At 40.8% G+C, this 15,588-nt stretch overlaps 3 protein-coding genes across 5 annotated transcripts; 1 reads left to right on the top strand and 2 right to left on the bottom strand.

The window, feature by feature from the left end:
• Positions 1-3,800: 3,800 nt before the first annotated feature.
• antkmt (adenine nucleotide translocase lysine methyltransferase) lies at positions 3,801-6,242 on the bottom strand. Of its 3 annotated transcripts, XM_062531100.1 has the most exons (7): positions 6,202-6,221; positions 5,978-6,051; positions 5,662-5,825; positions 5,451-5,555; positions 5,131-5,271; positions 4,414-4,464; positions 3,801-4,247 (listed from the first exon to the last, which is right to left on the bottom strand). In XM_062531100.1, the coding sequence occupies exons 3-7, from the start codon at positions 5,821-5,823 to the stop codon at positions 4,056-4,058; spliced, it is 651 nt and encodes a 216-aa protein (XP_062387084.1). In that variant the 5' UTR covers positions 5,824-5,825; positions 5,978-6,051; positions 6,202-6,221; the 3' UTR covers positions 3,801-4,055. The 3 variants fall into 3 exon arrangements, with proteins under 3 accessions (XP_062387084.1, XP_062387083.1, XP_062387082.1); XM_062531099.1 differs by lacking the exon at positions 5,978-6,051 and having other exon boundaries at positions 6,202-6,242; XM_062531098.1 differs by lacking the exon at positions 6,202-6,221 and having other exon boundaries at positions 5,978-6,189.
• Positions 6,243-6,646: 404 nt separating this feature from the next.
• jmjd8 (jumonji domain containing 8) lies at positions 6,647-9,340 on the top strand. Its single transcript, XM_062531834.1, has 9 exons — positions 6,647-6,839; positions 7,072-7,164; positions 7,344-7,392; positions 7,487-7,583; positions 7,714-7,782; positions 7,915-8,034; positions 8,604-8,671; positions 8,783-8,917; positions 9,136-9,340. Exons 1-9 carry the CDS (start codon positions 6,742-6,744, stop codon positions 9,214-9,216), a joined length of 810 nt encoding a protein of 269 aa, XP_062387818.1. The 5' UTR covers positions 6,647-6,741; the 3' UTR covers positions 9,217-9,340.
• Positions 9,341-9,411: 71 nt separating this feature from the next.
• On the bottom strand, positions 9,412-14,522 carry amdhd2 (amidohydrolase domain containing 2). The gene is made up of 12 exons (XM_062531835.1): positions 14,435-14,522; positions 13,840-13,967; positions 13,588-13,724; positions 13,156-13,295; positions 12,720-12,774; positions 12,175-12,384; positions 11,845-11,933; positions 11,268-11,412; positions 11,009-11,116; positions 10,830-10,898; positions 10,443-10,544; positions 9,412-10,328 (listed from the first exon to the last, which is right to left on the bottom strand). The coding sequence occupies exons 2-12, from the start codon at positions 13,920-13,922 to the stop codon at positions 10,255-10,257; spliced, it is 1,212 nt and encodes a 403-aa protein (XP_062387819.1). The 5' UTR covers positions 13,923-13,967; positions 14,435-14,522; the 3' UTR covers positions 9,412-10,254.
• Positions 14,523-15,588: the final 1,066 nt, after the last annotated feature.

The raw sequence follows: 15,588 nt of genomic DNA on the forward strand, positions 1-15,588 counted from the left end.
GGGCCGGATGGAACCGGCCGTAGCGAGACGTGTGTCAGAGAACGCCAGTCGTCAATTTATTCACACGTTTTAAATTGAAAGGCGAAGTCAAAATAATTGAGACGTGACATATCTGGCAGTGTGACATTGTCACAGTAGCCCAACATATAATGCTATAGGATTATGTTTACAACTTTGCAGCACAGCCGCAGAGAGTGGAGTAGGCCTCGTCGTTTTACGTTGCAGCTTTGATGCTTTTACAAATCAGGAAATAACATGAACGTGTCGTGGTATATAAACATGTATGAATAGTTTCTGTATACAGTACATTCGTGGAATTAATCATACAAAAAATAATGATTTTAATATCATTTAATTTCCCACACTGAAGGCCAGATTTTATTTGTCACATATATTTCACATTAGTGTAGAAATTATTTGAAGAAATCTACAAACACTATAACATGTACAAAGTTATAACTGTGTTCTATTTCTTGCTCGTTTTTCTCAGTCCTCAGTCTCAGAGGAAGTGGCTAACCTGAGGTTGCAGGCACAGTGTCAAAGGCAGAGCAACACATGTATCCTAAAATGAAACTCAACATATCCGAAACCAACACCAACAGTTTATTCAAAAACACAATAAAAGTTAATAAATATATTTCTTTTGCAATCAAATTAATTACAAAACATGCTTAAAAACAATCATAAAACGGTTTGAAAAGCATAAAAACATTTGACTGATAGCAATGCAAGAAAACTAAATACAGAAATCAAACTGGTTGAGTCAGATGCAGATGACAGCTATGGACCAGTAAATAAAGAGTTATTGGACGTTAAGTATAAATTGAATAGCATATATAATAAAAAAACAGAAGAGATATGTCTCAAGCTCCGACAACACCATTTTGAGTTTGGAGACAAGACAGGTAAACTCCTAGCCAATCAAATTAAACAGCAACATGAGAAATCAATCATATCTTCAATCATAGATGCATCTGGCACTCCATCCACAAATGCTGAGGCGATTAACGAAACCTTTAGATCATTCTACAAAAAACTGTACTCCTCAGAGCAGAATGCCTCAGCTCAGGAGATAGATGACTTCCTAGGGAATATCACCTTGCCTAAGTTGTCTACAATGCAAACAGAACATTTAGAGAGGCCCTTCTCATTGGAGGAAATGACCAAAGCCCTCCATCTCATGCCCAGTAGGAAATCTCCAGGGCCTGATGGCTATCCGGCAGAATTTTATGAAACATTCTGGCCTTTGATTTCCCCACTCTTCCTGAAAATGGTAGTTGAAATACAGCAAAAGGGTATCATACCCCATCACATGAATACAGCATATATCACACTCATTCCCAAGCCCAATAAAGACCATAGCCAATGCTCCAATTATCGTCCTATATCTCTGATTAATGCAGATATCAAAATCATAAGCAAAATGATAGCAACTAGAATGGAGTCAGTCATCACACCATTAATACATTTAGATCAAACAGGCTTCATTAAAGGAAGGCGATCTTCAGATAACACCCGGAGACTGTTTAATCTAATTAGTGCCTACAGGAGCAACCTCACTAAATCCAATTCACAATTCATCATAGCCACCCTCGACGCTGAAAAGGCGTTCGATAGAGTAGAGTGGACGTTTCTCTTTGCAACATTAAAAAAATTTGGTTTTCCCATGTACTTTATTAATTGGATAGAAACTCTCTATAAGTCACCACAGGCCTCAGTAATAACCAATGGAGTCATCTCCAAATCATTCCAGTTAGAAAGGGGTACCCGGCAAGGGTGCCCCCTATCCCCAATGCTGTTTGCTTTATTTATGGAACCCTTAGCAGCTGCCATCAGACAATGTGGAGGAATAACAGGAATAACATCTGAGAGTTACCACCATAAAATAAGTCTTTATGCAGACGACATTTTATTATTTATTACTAACCCTTCATCGTCACTCCCACTGATTCATAAACTAATAAAAGAGTATGGCAAAGTGTCAGGATATTCCATTAATTGGTCAAAATCGGAAATATTGCCCGTGTTAGATGCAACAAACATGAATTGGAAGGCTGAGGAGTGGAATCTTCCTTTTAAAGAACCTTCTAGAATAATTAAGTACCTTGGCATTCAAGTACCGTCTAACCTGGATGATCTATTTAAGATTAATTATAATCCCCTGTTGCAGGACATCAAAGATAGCCTTGAAAGGTGGAATAAGTTGCCATTATCCCTGCTCGGACGAGTCTCCACCATTAAAATGAGTATCCTTCCAAGGGTAAACTATCTTTTCTCCATGATCCCTGTCACCCCTCCCCCTGGATGGTTCACCTCCCTTAATAGCGCCATCACCAGATTCTATTGGAAAGGGGGTAAAGCGCGAATCAGTTTGAGTTCGCTTCAGAGACCGAAACAAAGTGGAGGACTTGGGGCCCCAAACTTTCAATATTATTTTTTAGCACACCAGATCTTACATGTCTGCCATTGGATTCAAAATGATAATCCTCCATGGTTAGACATTGAAAAGATGTTAGCTCACAGGTCGAGATTGCAGAATCTTTTATTTATGGACAAAACCATTCAAAAATCTATAGGTTACGGTGGTAGTACAATCAACACATCATTACGAGCGTGGTGGAAGACAAACGAAATACTCGATTCTAACTTTTCAGTTTCCACTCACACTCCGCTATGGAACAATCGAATGTTTCTAGTGAACAACAAACCTTTGTCTATGCCAATATGGAAGAGGGAAGGGGTAACAGAAATGGGGCATTTATTTAGCAAGGGGTTCTTTATGTCCTTTAAGCAAATTCAAGAGAAATGTAATATTCCAGACCAATGTTTCTTTGAATATATACAGTTACGGGAAGTGTTTAAGAAATATGTAAGCATCAAGAGCTTTAACAACCTCAGTTCTTCCCTATATGATAAATTGTGTTGTCTAAAGCCAAAGAAAAAACTTTCGCAAATGTATAAACTGTTGACATCTAACAAAGAAACATTGGCAATTCCCATACATAAATGGTCCAAGGACATAAAGAATCTACCTAGAGACTTTAACTGGCAAAACATATGTAACAACACATTCTCTATGTCTTGTAATTCTAAAGTTCAGCTAATCCAATATAAAGTCTTACATAGAGCGCATATAACTACAAAACAACTCCATCAAATGGGATTTGGTCAAAATAGTAAATGTCCACACTGTCCAAATGCTATTGATGATTATTTTCATGCTCTCTGGGACTGTATTTGCATAAAATCTTTTTGGATAAAAGTGATCAACATCTTATCTGAAATGCTGAACTGTGACATCCCCTTATGTCCCATTATTGTACTTCTTGGTGACCTGTCTAATTTAGATGTCAATAAGACAGTGAAGCCCTTTATTTTGATTGCTTTCACCATTGCAAAAAAAACAATCTTGCTAAATTGGAAAAACAGAGTCAAAATCTCTACAAATCAATGGCTAAATCTCTTAACTAATCACTCAAACCTAGAAAAGCTTACTGCATCTCTGAAAAACAACATAACATCTTATGAAGACTCATGGTCCCCTTTTCTGCAATATTTCCAGTGCTGATCCCTCAGCCAATGAACTCTGACACTACTATTTATGCTTCTCTGTAACAATTGTGAACTGTTGCTGCTCAATATATCTAGTTATGATTAAGTAGCTCTGTAAACAGGCAAACGTTGTCATGAGTATGTCTATGTTAAATGTTGTCATTGTGTATTTTTGTGCGTCATTTCTATAATAAAATTTAAAAAAAAAAAAAAAAAAAAAAAAAAAAAAAAAAAAAAAAAAAGACAGCTGTGGACCTATTTCAGTGCCGATATTCTTCTCTCTCCCTTAAATGAGAATTCATCTCAGAGGAAAAGAGAACTAGTGGAGTGTCACAACTGGAGTGTTTGCTTGCACAAATTCTGACCGAAAACTTCAAACAAACTGCTTCATGCTCTGTGACCTACCACATTCCATTACTGCTGGATGTTAGCAATCTGTCGTTACACTGCTCCATGACAAGTTAATATATATCCAGAAACTGACACTAGATTAATCTTCTGTTTCAGGACTCTAAAGAGTTTTTGTCCACTCTAGATATGTGTTGTCTTAAGGCTTGCATATTATAGGACCAGGCCCGGTCAACACCCTCTCCTTCCACTCGAAATGGTGTCCAATCACGGAAAGGGAAGCGGCCAGCAACAACCAAGGCATCATCAGGAAGTTCTGCCAGTAATTTTTCCTCCAGAAGAGAGAGCTGCAGAACAACCCAGATATAAGTAAACACACAAACACACACGCGCACAGACACACACACACACACATACACATACAGAGAGAGAGAGAGAGAGAAGGACGAAATGAAAAATGAGGGGGAGAGTAAAATATGGATTTGAAATAAATTGAAAAAGCAAAGGACTTACCACACTTGGAGCCAGAAAGACTGTGACATTCTTACATTCTGAGAGATCAACCTGCAAAGGCATACACAAGGAGATGTGTTAGCAGAACAGTCTCCAGTACATCACATTATAGTAACAACAACCAATAGTATAAGCAACAGACAAAGACATGTATGTTTTTGAATTAATGAGGCTTTATGGCCGAATCATACTAACTGTGCCGGCACCCATAATTAATGCCCCAAAAGTCAAGCCATGTTGGGGGACAGCATAGCAGCCTGGCTCCTCCTGTCTGTATCTCAGTTCATTTTTCTAACTGATATATCAGTTTGGAAATGCTCTTCATCTCACTGTTTCCCACAGAAACCAGGATGATGTCTCAATTAGCAACCAGAGGGGATGCTAATCTCAGCAAAGATCAAAGAATTGCAGCTGAGAGTATATGTAAATACAGGAAAGGTATACTATCCCTTACTGACCGAGTGGTTTATTATCGGTTTGCAAAGATTAGAGGCAAAATAGAAAATATGGTAAGGAATCCCTAATCAATACATTGGTTAGACGTGACCAATAATCTCAAAGTCAATGTAAGTCTATTTGAATGCGATAATTGGAAACTTTCCTCAAGCATTCCCAGACCCTATTCCTATTCACAAAGTGGATGGGTTTGGTGAAACCTGGCTGGGGACACCATGGTGGATGCACAGAAAATTATTGGGAGCCATCACAAAGACGTACCTTCCATAAATCCTCACGGCGATAGAATACCTTCCCAGAGTACCCTGCTCTCCATGCATGAAAGTTAGCCAGCCGCACAAGCCAAGGATTCAACTCATAGCCAATAGCAGGAGAAAACCCTGTTTTATAGGCTTCCAGCACCTACACACATGTAAGAGCGTGCACACGCACACACAGACACACACACACACACACACACACACACACACACACACTCAGAGAGAGAGAGAGAGTGAGAGCGAGAGACAGACACTTATAACATACTGTATCTACACAGGTTTGTTCAATGCATGCAGACTAAATGACAACCTCATACTCACAATCCTTCCATCTCCAGAGCCTAGATCAGCCACACCTCCAGATCTTCCATGGAGCAATGTCATGACATTCCTCACTTGAGCCCTGCTAGCCGGCAAGTAAGGCACCTAACAAGGGAAAGAGTGCGTTATTACACATTAATACATGCACCTTAATGTACAGACCGATGACCGTAATAACATATCACAGAGGTTGGAAAGTGGATCGAGTTACCTGCAGTTTTAAAGGAACTTTGCGGAACCCTGGCATGAGGATCCCTGCCCACATGCCATAAACAACTAATCCGGTTCCCGCAGTGACCTGGAGGATACCCCAAACACCCAAACGATTTTCTCTGAACTCTGAGAGCAATTCATCTGGGCCGTCTGTGTCCATGCCTTTAATATAAGAGGAAGAACAACGACCCTTTACTTTAAATGGAGAAATATATGTCAACAGCATTAATGTGTTCCTTTTGTTGAGAAATGCCATTTGAAAAGACGTTGGTATAACATGTTAATTAATTACTTTAAAACGTAATAACACGTACCTTTGCACGGTTAATGTCTACCATGGTCACACCGCAGTGTTTATTCTCCATGAGCATGCGAGGATATTCGCTAACTAAAGTCATTAGTAAAAATATGTTTAAAACATTTAGCACATTTAGTCATTACAATAGTCGGTGCACCAGTCTCTGTACTGTACACCATTTGTAGAAATAAAGAGAAGATCAACATATGCTGTGTACATATCTGAAATGTTTTGACTAACCTTCAGGAGCAAGCTTTTCGGTCCATCCCTAAATCCTACCGTAACACTCAAAGTGAAGTAGTGAAGCATTTGTGTTCCGACCTAAATGAGAGGCGAAATTTTGTGCACTCTAGCATCCATATCGATTGCATGCATTTTATATGTATTAAAAAAAATCTATATTTAAGAATGTATTATATAATATTATAAGATTCAAAAGATTTGACCATCGATGCAGATGAAAGAGTGAATCTGACATTGACAGCTGAAGAGATTATAAATATTAAGCTCCAAGATTGATTCACACACACACACACACACACACACGCACACAAATAAATATATTTTATATATTTTATATTTTATATATATTGCAATTCGAAAGTATTAAGGCTGTAAAAAGAGCAAGTTTATTGTAGGCGAACGAAAGTTCCGCCCCTATTGGTGTGGACTGTGTTCATTGGTCTGTGAGCTGGAAGTTAGTGAAGCATCCCGGTCCATCCACCACTGACGGGGATGTATAAGTTGCAGTCACGAAATATGTCTGAACAAAGTTGACATATGGGACTCAAAGTGGAATCTATATTTGTCTCGCTTCTTGCGGCCTCGCTTTTGGTCGCACGTGAGAGCGAGCAAATATCTGGCGATGACGGTGGCTGGTGAGTTCAAAAGAAGGGGCTAGCTTAGCTGACAACGCATGCCAACGACAAAGCAAGACTTAGCATACGATAGCGATGTGTTGTTCACAGCATTCGTTTTCATTATGTTTTTAATAGGCTCATTCGACTTCACGTTGCGCTTAGCAGATCTGACCGTGTCCACCATGCGGCACGTTATCCAGATCTGTGCAGAGTTGCATGAAGTCAGATGAGCCCGATGTGTTTCTGACAGGTCATCGGGAGGCGACAGCCTCACAGACGAGGGGCCCTGTAACATCGATATCGAAGATCAAACGACTCTTACATACCAACAGTTTCTTCAACAGTAAGCAGATGTCACGGTCTAATACTCTGAAGAAACTATGATTTTGACTATGTCTTAGTGCCTTTTTCATTTACAACAATCAATAGCTAATATTAAACTAGGACAGTACGTGTGTGTGTGTGTGTGTGTGTGTGTGTGTTATTGTTATTATTTGTTTTAATAAAATATTTTTTTTACAGATATGCATACACAAAGCCCGTGATTCTCAGAGGCATCACAGACAACACAGTATGGGGATTTCATTTTTGCAAAATATAATAGTATACTTACTTACAACATCAAAATAGACATTTCACAGTCAGTTGTTTTGTGCCATTTCCAGAGGTTCCAGTTCATGTGTTCCAAATACAATCTTCTCAGAGAGTACCGTGAGAAAACAGTCAGACTGAGTACAGCGAACACATACTCCTACAGGAAAGGTTTGTTCTATCTATCTGTCTAACAAACTAATACAAAAAGACATCAGTGAAGCATGGTAGATGTTGGCAACTTAAAGAAAACCTTTGCTTTTCCCACACATTTAGTTTTTTTTGTCTGCTCTCTCTACAGTGGATGTTCCCTTTGAAGAGTTTGTTAAGTTCCTGCTGACCCCTCAGTCTGTGGATTCTTTGGGCAGTGGTCAGTGTCTCGCATTGATGTACCTTTGTTTGCCATTCAAAAATACATGTGCGTATGTCAGCCAACAATTTGGGCAGCTTTATGTAACTACTCTCACGGAAGCTACTTTTGCATTCCTTCCTTTTGTTTCAGAAACTCTATACTTCTTCGGAGACAACAACTTTACTGAGTGGCATGCCTTGTTTGCTGAGTACAATGCCCCCCCTTACACAATCCCCTACACCAGCCCAGCATACAGCTTTGGCATAGCAGGTAGAGTACATACTCTTGACTCGCAGTCCTTTCTAACAAACACATGTTCTGTGCTTGGCCCTCTGTTTCTGACAAAGAGGGGGAAAAACATAATCACTTCAATCATGATTCTGCTGTCTGCCTCGAGAAATCCACTGAGGTGAAGTGATTGTCATTTTTGCATGTACCGTTATTTACCTCCGCCAAGGAGGTATATGTTTTCATCGGGGACCGGCGTTTGTTTGTCTGTTTGTTTGTCTGTCTGTTAGCAAGATTACTCAAAAAGTTATGGATGCATTTCGATGAAATTTTCAGGGAAGGTCAGACATGACCCAAGAAAGAATCGATTAAATTTTGGGAGTGATCCGTAATTCCGTCGGGATTCTGGAGGCATTTATGTATTTAGCTTAGTGGTGTAATGGCATGGTATGGCCACGTGGTGGCGATCTGAATAGTTTAGGTTCAAATGTATGACACCCTAGGAAGAACAATGCAGGCGGAGGTAGCTGCGCTCTCTGAGTGCTTTTCTAGTTTGTTTGCTGTGATGATTTTCAGATGTTCCATTTGAGTCTTTCTTTTCTCCATCACAGGTCCAGGCACAGGTGTTCCATTTCATTGGCACGGGCCAGGCTATTCTGAGGTCGTTTATGGCCGTAAGGTATAGACATATCACTAGTCGTTTATCATGAGTGTTTATGGCCTAGTCAGTCATAAGCCCACTGGCTTATGCCCTTTGCCTTTTGTTTGAAGAGTGTGATATTTTCCTCAGCGCTGGTTCCTGTACCCTCCGGATAAACAGCCAGAGTTCCACCCCAATCTCACCACCCTGACCTGGGTCAGGCAGTCCTACCCAAGCCTGGGGGTCAAAGAGAGGCCTCTGGAGTGCACCATCCGGCCAGGGGAGGTTAGGACAGATATACACTTCTCACACTACAGGCTCAAATACACAAAGTGCAAGTGACATGTATCACTTTTTGTTATCAGTTTTTTAAAACAGCCAATTGTATTTTCTGTATCTTTATTATCGTTTTTCACCTTTAGATCACGTGTGTGTGTGTGTGTGTGGTCTATTTTAGTTCTGAATTATTCTCTATGTGCATGTCTTTTTTTATGTTTCTTTAGGTGCTTTATTTCCCTGACCACTGGTGGCATGCTACACTGAATCTGGACACCAGTGTCTTCATCTCTACATTCCTTGGTTAACCTCTCTCCTGTCAAAAATGGGTCCATGCCAAAACTTACTGATGTGTGTGTGAACTTGTGTACAGTATGTGTGTTGTTATGCAGAGCTGAATTGCAAAATAAATTAATTAAATTTTTAATCAATTTCATAGCTATCATTCTTGACATTTGTGGAGATCAGGTATCTGTCTAAAGAATTCACAAACTTACCACATGAAATGCTGGTCAAGGTTTTATACGAAAATATCATAAAACAACTATAATGGTACACATAATGCTGAATTGTATAAATGTCACATTGACAAAGAATTAACATAAAAACTCCATGTCATTAGATCACCTTACAGCACATGGATTTACTGTATGTGGAAAGATCACCACCTCATTTATTTGAAAGGGCACTGGCTCTGAAATACAAAGAAAGTGGCTGTACTTTCAGTGGGACGTTTAGCAGCAGTCGGCATTAGAATGGGTTGGTGGTTTCTGCTTTATTCAACCTGACCCACCTCCATAGTTAACAAAGATTGCTACTGAAGGCAATTTCAGTCACCAGAATGTGAACATAGATTAGAAATGCGCTCATTGCATAGCCTTGGATGTCTGAGAGATATTCCTCAAGCACAATGATATATCAATCACACGCACGCACACACCTGAGGGGTATACAAAGACAACAAATTAGAGGTATGATGAGCTTAAAGCCAGAGATGTGTTCAAAAACGGGCCAATTTTAGTGGCGATTACATTCTTGCTTACCACTTTTGTTAACAGTATAAAGCAACAATTGAACATGTTTACAGAAAGTTTAAATGTACAAAAAAAAAAAAAAATGTTGGCCATGTATGTTCACCTCTGAATTGGACCATATCTCTGGTTTTAAACTCAACATGACCGCTAATCTTTTTAGCTTTATTGTGTAGGCCCCGTGTGTGTTTGTGTTTGTAAATATTAGGTCATCATAGCCAGGGAGGTGAGCTCCCTGGTGAGTTTGCCTAAACTGCTCAATTATTGAACCACTCAGAAGCCCTGCTGTAGTGTTGCTGGACATTCCCTTTCACTTCATTTCTTCCAGACCAGCTGGCCAGCAATATAGGTCTCCTGGACCGTCAATGCATCGTCCAACACAACAAAATCTGTAAAACACACAAACACACATCTTGATCAAATCTACTATGTGTGTATAAGGGATATACAAAGCATACCAGGGGGCCAGAAAAACACTGACACAAATACACATCCTGACTGACCTGCATCAGTGCTGAAGTCCAATGTTCCCTTACGATGGACCAGCCCTAACGACTCTGCAGGATGGAGAGAAGCAGCCTCCAGGGCATCCTCCACCGAGCAGCCTGCCAACAGTCCAAAGACAGCCCAGCTGAAAACAGCTGCTTACCTATCTCACATGACATCTTACAGGGATTTACATGTAATTCCCATACTGAACTGCAAGAGACTATCTTAAAGTAAAGTAAAGATGTTTTCTATAATTTATTATAACTTATTATACACTAACAATCAAAGATCTTAGAGCAAAGCACTATCAGTGTAGTAAATCTTTGTTAACAAAAAAGATGTACTGCTAGTGTGTGTGTGCATGCAGTCATGTGTTCATGCATATAGACACAAATGCTCACCTGTTGCTTGTCTGAAATGTTTCACACACATGTTCATCGTAGCTATACTACCACACAGTGTTTTGGTCCCTGTAGTGAAAGAGTCATAAACAGTCCATTAATGGTCACGACAGATCGATATTCGACGTGATATACTATGTTGGTAACAAGCTTGCATGCTAGAGTCAGGTGACACAAACCTGCCACATAGGCGTGGAGACCCTGGATGTCGATCTCTTGCTGGCCAAGAGTATGGCGACCAGCAGGGAGACCCATCGCTGGAACAGCATCAGTGACCAACACCAACCCTGTAACACAGTTGTGACCAGCATGAGAGTATTTCTTTAATGAAAGTATGCTTAGTGAGAGTATGTACAGTATAGTTTAGAATGTGTGTTTTCTTTAGTGTGTATGTCTGTGTGTGGGCTTGAATGTAAATGTGTGTGTGCGAGCGTGCACCTGTTGGATGTGCTCGGTGCGCAATGCGCAGTGCTGCGGGGTGTGTGTGTATTCCATCAGCAATCATTCCGTAGAAAACCCTCCGTCCCGAAGGCACCTTGTCACTGGTCAACAATCCCACAATGCCTGGGTCGCGATGGTGAAACTATGACAAGAGGGGTAAACCAATTACACACCAAGACATCTTTCTGTAAAATCCAAAATATTTCTTACAGAGGAGAGAAAAAAAAGATAGTTATCTTAGCATCTCACAGTAAGCAGAAAACTATAACTGGAATGGCTAACTATGGCAAATACATTGAGGGCTGAGAACAATTTTGGTCAAAATTGAGTTATATATATCACCTGAAAGCTCTTGATAAGCTCTTTCTAACTGACAAAATGATAGAAGTAAAATATGTATAAATATAAAGTTATTGAACAAAAACCAAAGGTCTTTAACTGTGAACATATAGAAGCTGTTAGATTTGTTTTGGCTCTCCTGTTAAGGTGGTGAAATGTCACTTACGCCCCTTTGGTTCTCAGCCCTCGACATATTGTTTGATATGTCCCTATACGTAACTGTGCCATGACTTACAGGCAACATGGCATTGAAGAGGTGTGTGATGAAGGAAGCCCCCTGAGTTACAGCTTCTTCAGCCTGAGATAGGTCCGCCATAGAGTGGCCTGAAGGGACAAAAGGTTCAAAAGCAAAAGCCACAAATGTGAGCCTTCTGATACAATACGCTGAAACAAATCACTGTAGAAAAGAGCAAAGGCGAACCTGCAACCTGTACAATATTAATCTTTATGATTAAAAATAGGCCAAAAAGCAATGTTAAAGGGACAATCACAAGACGACCACACAACAATGCACACTGAAATAAGACAACGCCATCATGCAAGAGTCGCCTTCTTATTCACTTACCAAGAGATACAGTAATGCCCCTGCGAACCAGCTCCTGGATCACCGGCCCACTGTTGGCCAGCTCAGGTGCCAGTGTCACCATCGCCACGTTATCTAACTTGCCATAGATCCCCAGGAGATCGGCCGCCCCTGCTTCAAAGCTGCGCAGGAATTTTGGCGGGTGTGCACCTCTCTTCTCCTCACTGATAAAGGGGCCCTCAAGGTGCACGCCTAAAAGGGGAAATTACAGACGTTGTGGGAGGGGATGAATGGAAAATGGCAGCAAATAAAACAAAAGAACAATAAATGGACAGGTTCCCTTTACTAAACCTGGCCCATGTTTTAATGTTTCTTTCATATCACAAGGAGCTCTGCACTTTGCATTTCACAAATCTCAGAGGGAAGTGGTATCAACCACAAATATTGCCAAACTGTGTCAAAATGACATTTTATCATATGGAAATGGGTCAGCTCAGATGCAACACTCAGCAGTAGTACCAAAGAGCAAACTAAGCTATCTGCAGAGATTAGAATAAGAGGCAGAGGGTGAAGTTAGTTCCACTTACCAATTACTCCTGCTCCAGAGGGACCCCCATTCTGAACTTTGATCTGGGGAAGAACCTACGAGTGGGGTGGGGATAAAGATGATGACTGAATCAGTGGGCGAGTGTCTGAGTCCAAGGTTAACTGAATGGGTGAGGCATATTTCCATATCTGGTATGCTATAGCAGATATCTGTTGGAATATAATGACTACCAGTTGCCATGTCATGTCATGGCCTTATGTACTGCATGTTGGGCTCAAATGACACTGAGTGTACCAGCAACAGCTTTGATGTCAGGATGACGTAAACAAATGGGTAGAAACAATACATCATTCCTATGCATCTGCCCTAAATGAGGAGCCCATTGAATACAGTACGTGTCAGAAAAAGATAAGTGTCCTGACGTCCTGATTCCCTGATTAAGTCAGAAAGTGAGCCAGGTACTGAGCTGGTGATACCTGGCTGTACACAGATGAAGGTGAGGTAACAAGGGTGGGACAGAACGAGGTGACACCGTGTTCGAGAATCTTTTTGGCCACCATGGACACTCCGCCACTGATGTCACCACTGGCCAGGGAGAAGTCCACACCATATCCACCTACGAGGCCAAGAAATGAATTGCCTTATCAGTGGCATTCTCATATCCAATCTGTTTATTTAGCGCAGAGGAGTATCAATGTATAAAAGTTTTATCGGATGAAGGTGAGGTAACTACCAGCACTATTGTCGATGGACATTAATTGATTTTTATGAGCTTTATTGGAAAAAATATATCTGCACTAATGTGAAGGATTGTGTGATATAATATGTAGAGTAGAGATATATATTTCAGTTGTATTGTTCCTGTCCAAATAAGAACACATTCTTAGTCAAGAGTAGGAGAGTCTTACCATTGATCTGTACATCTATGAACCCTGGGGCTATGATTCTGTTTTTACAGTCAATTCTCGTGTCTGCAAATCCTTTCTCATCAAAGAACAGCTTTTCCGGATCAAGAATCTTGCCCTCCCTTACCCACAGGTCCTCCCTAAACATAGAAGCATGCACATGTTTTATTTTAGAAATGCATAGATTAACACAAACTACATAAGCAGTCATAGCTTCTGAGATGGTCCTGCAGGAGAACAGGCGAGTGTCTGTACCTCTGTATCTTGTGGTCTCTTAGGATCCTGCAGTTGATAAACTGGGTGATTGGAGCATTTGAAACGCTCTTATTGGATGGCATCCTGAGCGACCGGCCTGATGGACACAATCACTGACATCAAATAGTCTATGATAGGATGTCAGTAGAGAACAATTACTGATTATGAAAGCGAATGTGCTATTAAACTTTACGATCAATACACGCCCAAACAAGATGCATAAGATAACACAAATTCTGACTGACTTTGACCCCAATGCCAAGAACCTGAACACTCTGACATTCAGAACATATTAGCCTACTCGTTACACTGTAACGAGTTATATGTTTTAAATGTCCGGAGTGTAACGTTACACAGTGAGGTGAGGTAGCCTAAAGAGGAATCAACCACAGATCACCTTTTCATAGGCTACACATTTCTTCAAACCCGTATTCAGTGTAACGGGATTTCATAGCGTCTCAAAATCACAGTAGCCTAGAAGAAAATGCATGACTTCCACAAAGATAACAGCTTGTCTGCGGAGGCGATGTGTTGAATTAAACAGATAATATGTCAAACTAGGTTTCATCAAGTCAGTTAAGAGCTGGCCACTCACCTCAAAACACTCCCCGGCACGCGCGAAATTGCACAAATAGGAAATGAGGAGAGTCGTGTGTCACGCGCCGAGTCAGCTGACCAGGGGGCGTTCCCTTATGAAAAAATAAATAAACACAGCATTCCTCCTTTAGGCCACATAGTTGCGCCAAAAATTACCGTGTTTAAAGGCTGTTAGGTGTCATGTCTCTGTCTGTGTGTGTGTGTGTGTGTGTGTGTGTGTGTGTGTGTGTGTGTGTGTGTGTGTGTGTGTGTGTGTGTGTGTGTGCGTGTGTGTGTGCGCGCGTGCATGAACGTGCGTGGGGGGGTGCGGGTGATGGAGGAGGCGTTTTGGAGTTAGTTGACAGTAACTGACAGCTCTCTAAGACAACCACCCCCCTGGTTATGACTCCCACTCACCTGCGTCAGTGACACAAAAGGAACAGGGCCCTAGGTCAGTGCATTTTTGCACACATGATGATAATTAGAGAACATGTATTTATGAATAATAGTGTGTTGTGTGTGTGTGTGTGTGTGTGTGTGTGTGTGTGTGTGTGTGTGTGTGTGTGTGTGTGTGTGTGTGTGTGTGCGTATTCTCACTGACGCAGACCCTTACAGCAAGAGTTTGCCACAGGTCAGAGGTGACACATTGAGCTAATTGAATAGCCTAATTAAATGTGATGAGTTGCGTCATTTGGCCAATATATGACGGAACAGTGAGAGGAAAAAAAATCTTCAAACAAACACACACACACACACACACACACACACACACACAAAAGCACTCGTGTGCACACACACACACACACACACACACACACACACACACACACACACACACACACACACACACACACATATCCTCTCTGTGCATATTTACACTCTCGCACTTGTGATGGGAAGTGTGATATTTTGTTGCATCTCTGCGTAGCATCTCTAAGGAGTAAATTGCCAGTACCATGCAGTAGTTTTTAAATATTTGCCCAGCGTTAACATGTTTACTTCCACTAATATAACATTGCAGTTTGCAAGTAGGCCTTATTTCTCAGTTCAATCAGTTTTTTGACAGAAAATGCCCTGTAGGTTATACCCTAAATGTGTTAACAAAGCGTGTCGAATGCATTAATCAGTTACATTATCAAAACAGAATTGAATGAGACTGAAAGTAAAGCTTAA

The sequence above is a fragment of the Sardina pilchardus genome, chromosome 3 (genome assembly GCF_963854185.1).
Source record: "Sardina pilchardus chromosome 3, fSarPil1.1, whole genome shotgun sequence".
In the NCBI taxonomy this organism is placed as follows: domain Eukaryota; kingdom Metazoa; phylum Chordata; class Actinopteri; order Clupeiformes; family Clupeidae; genus Sardina; species Sardina pilchardus.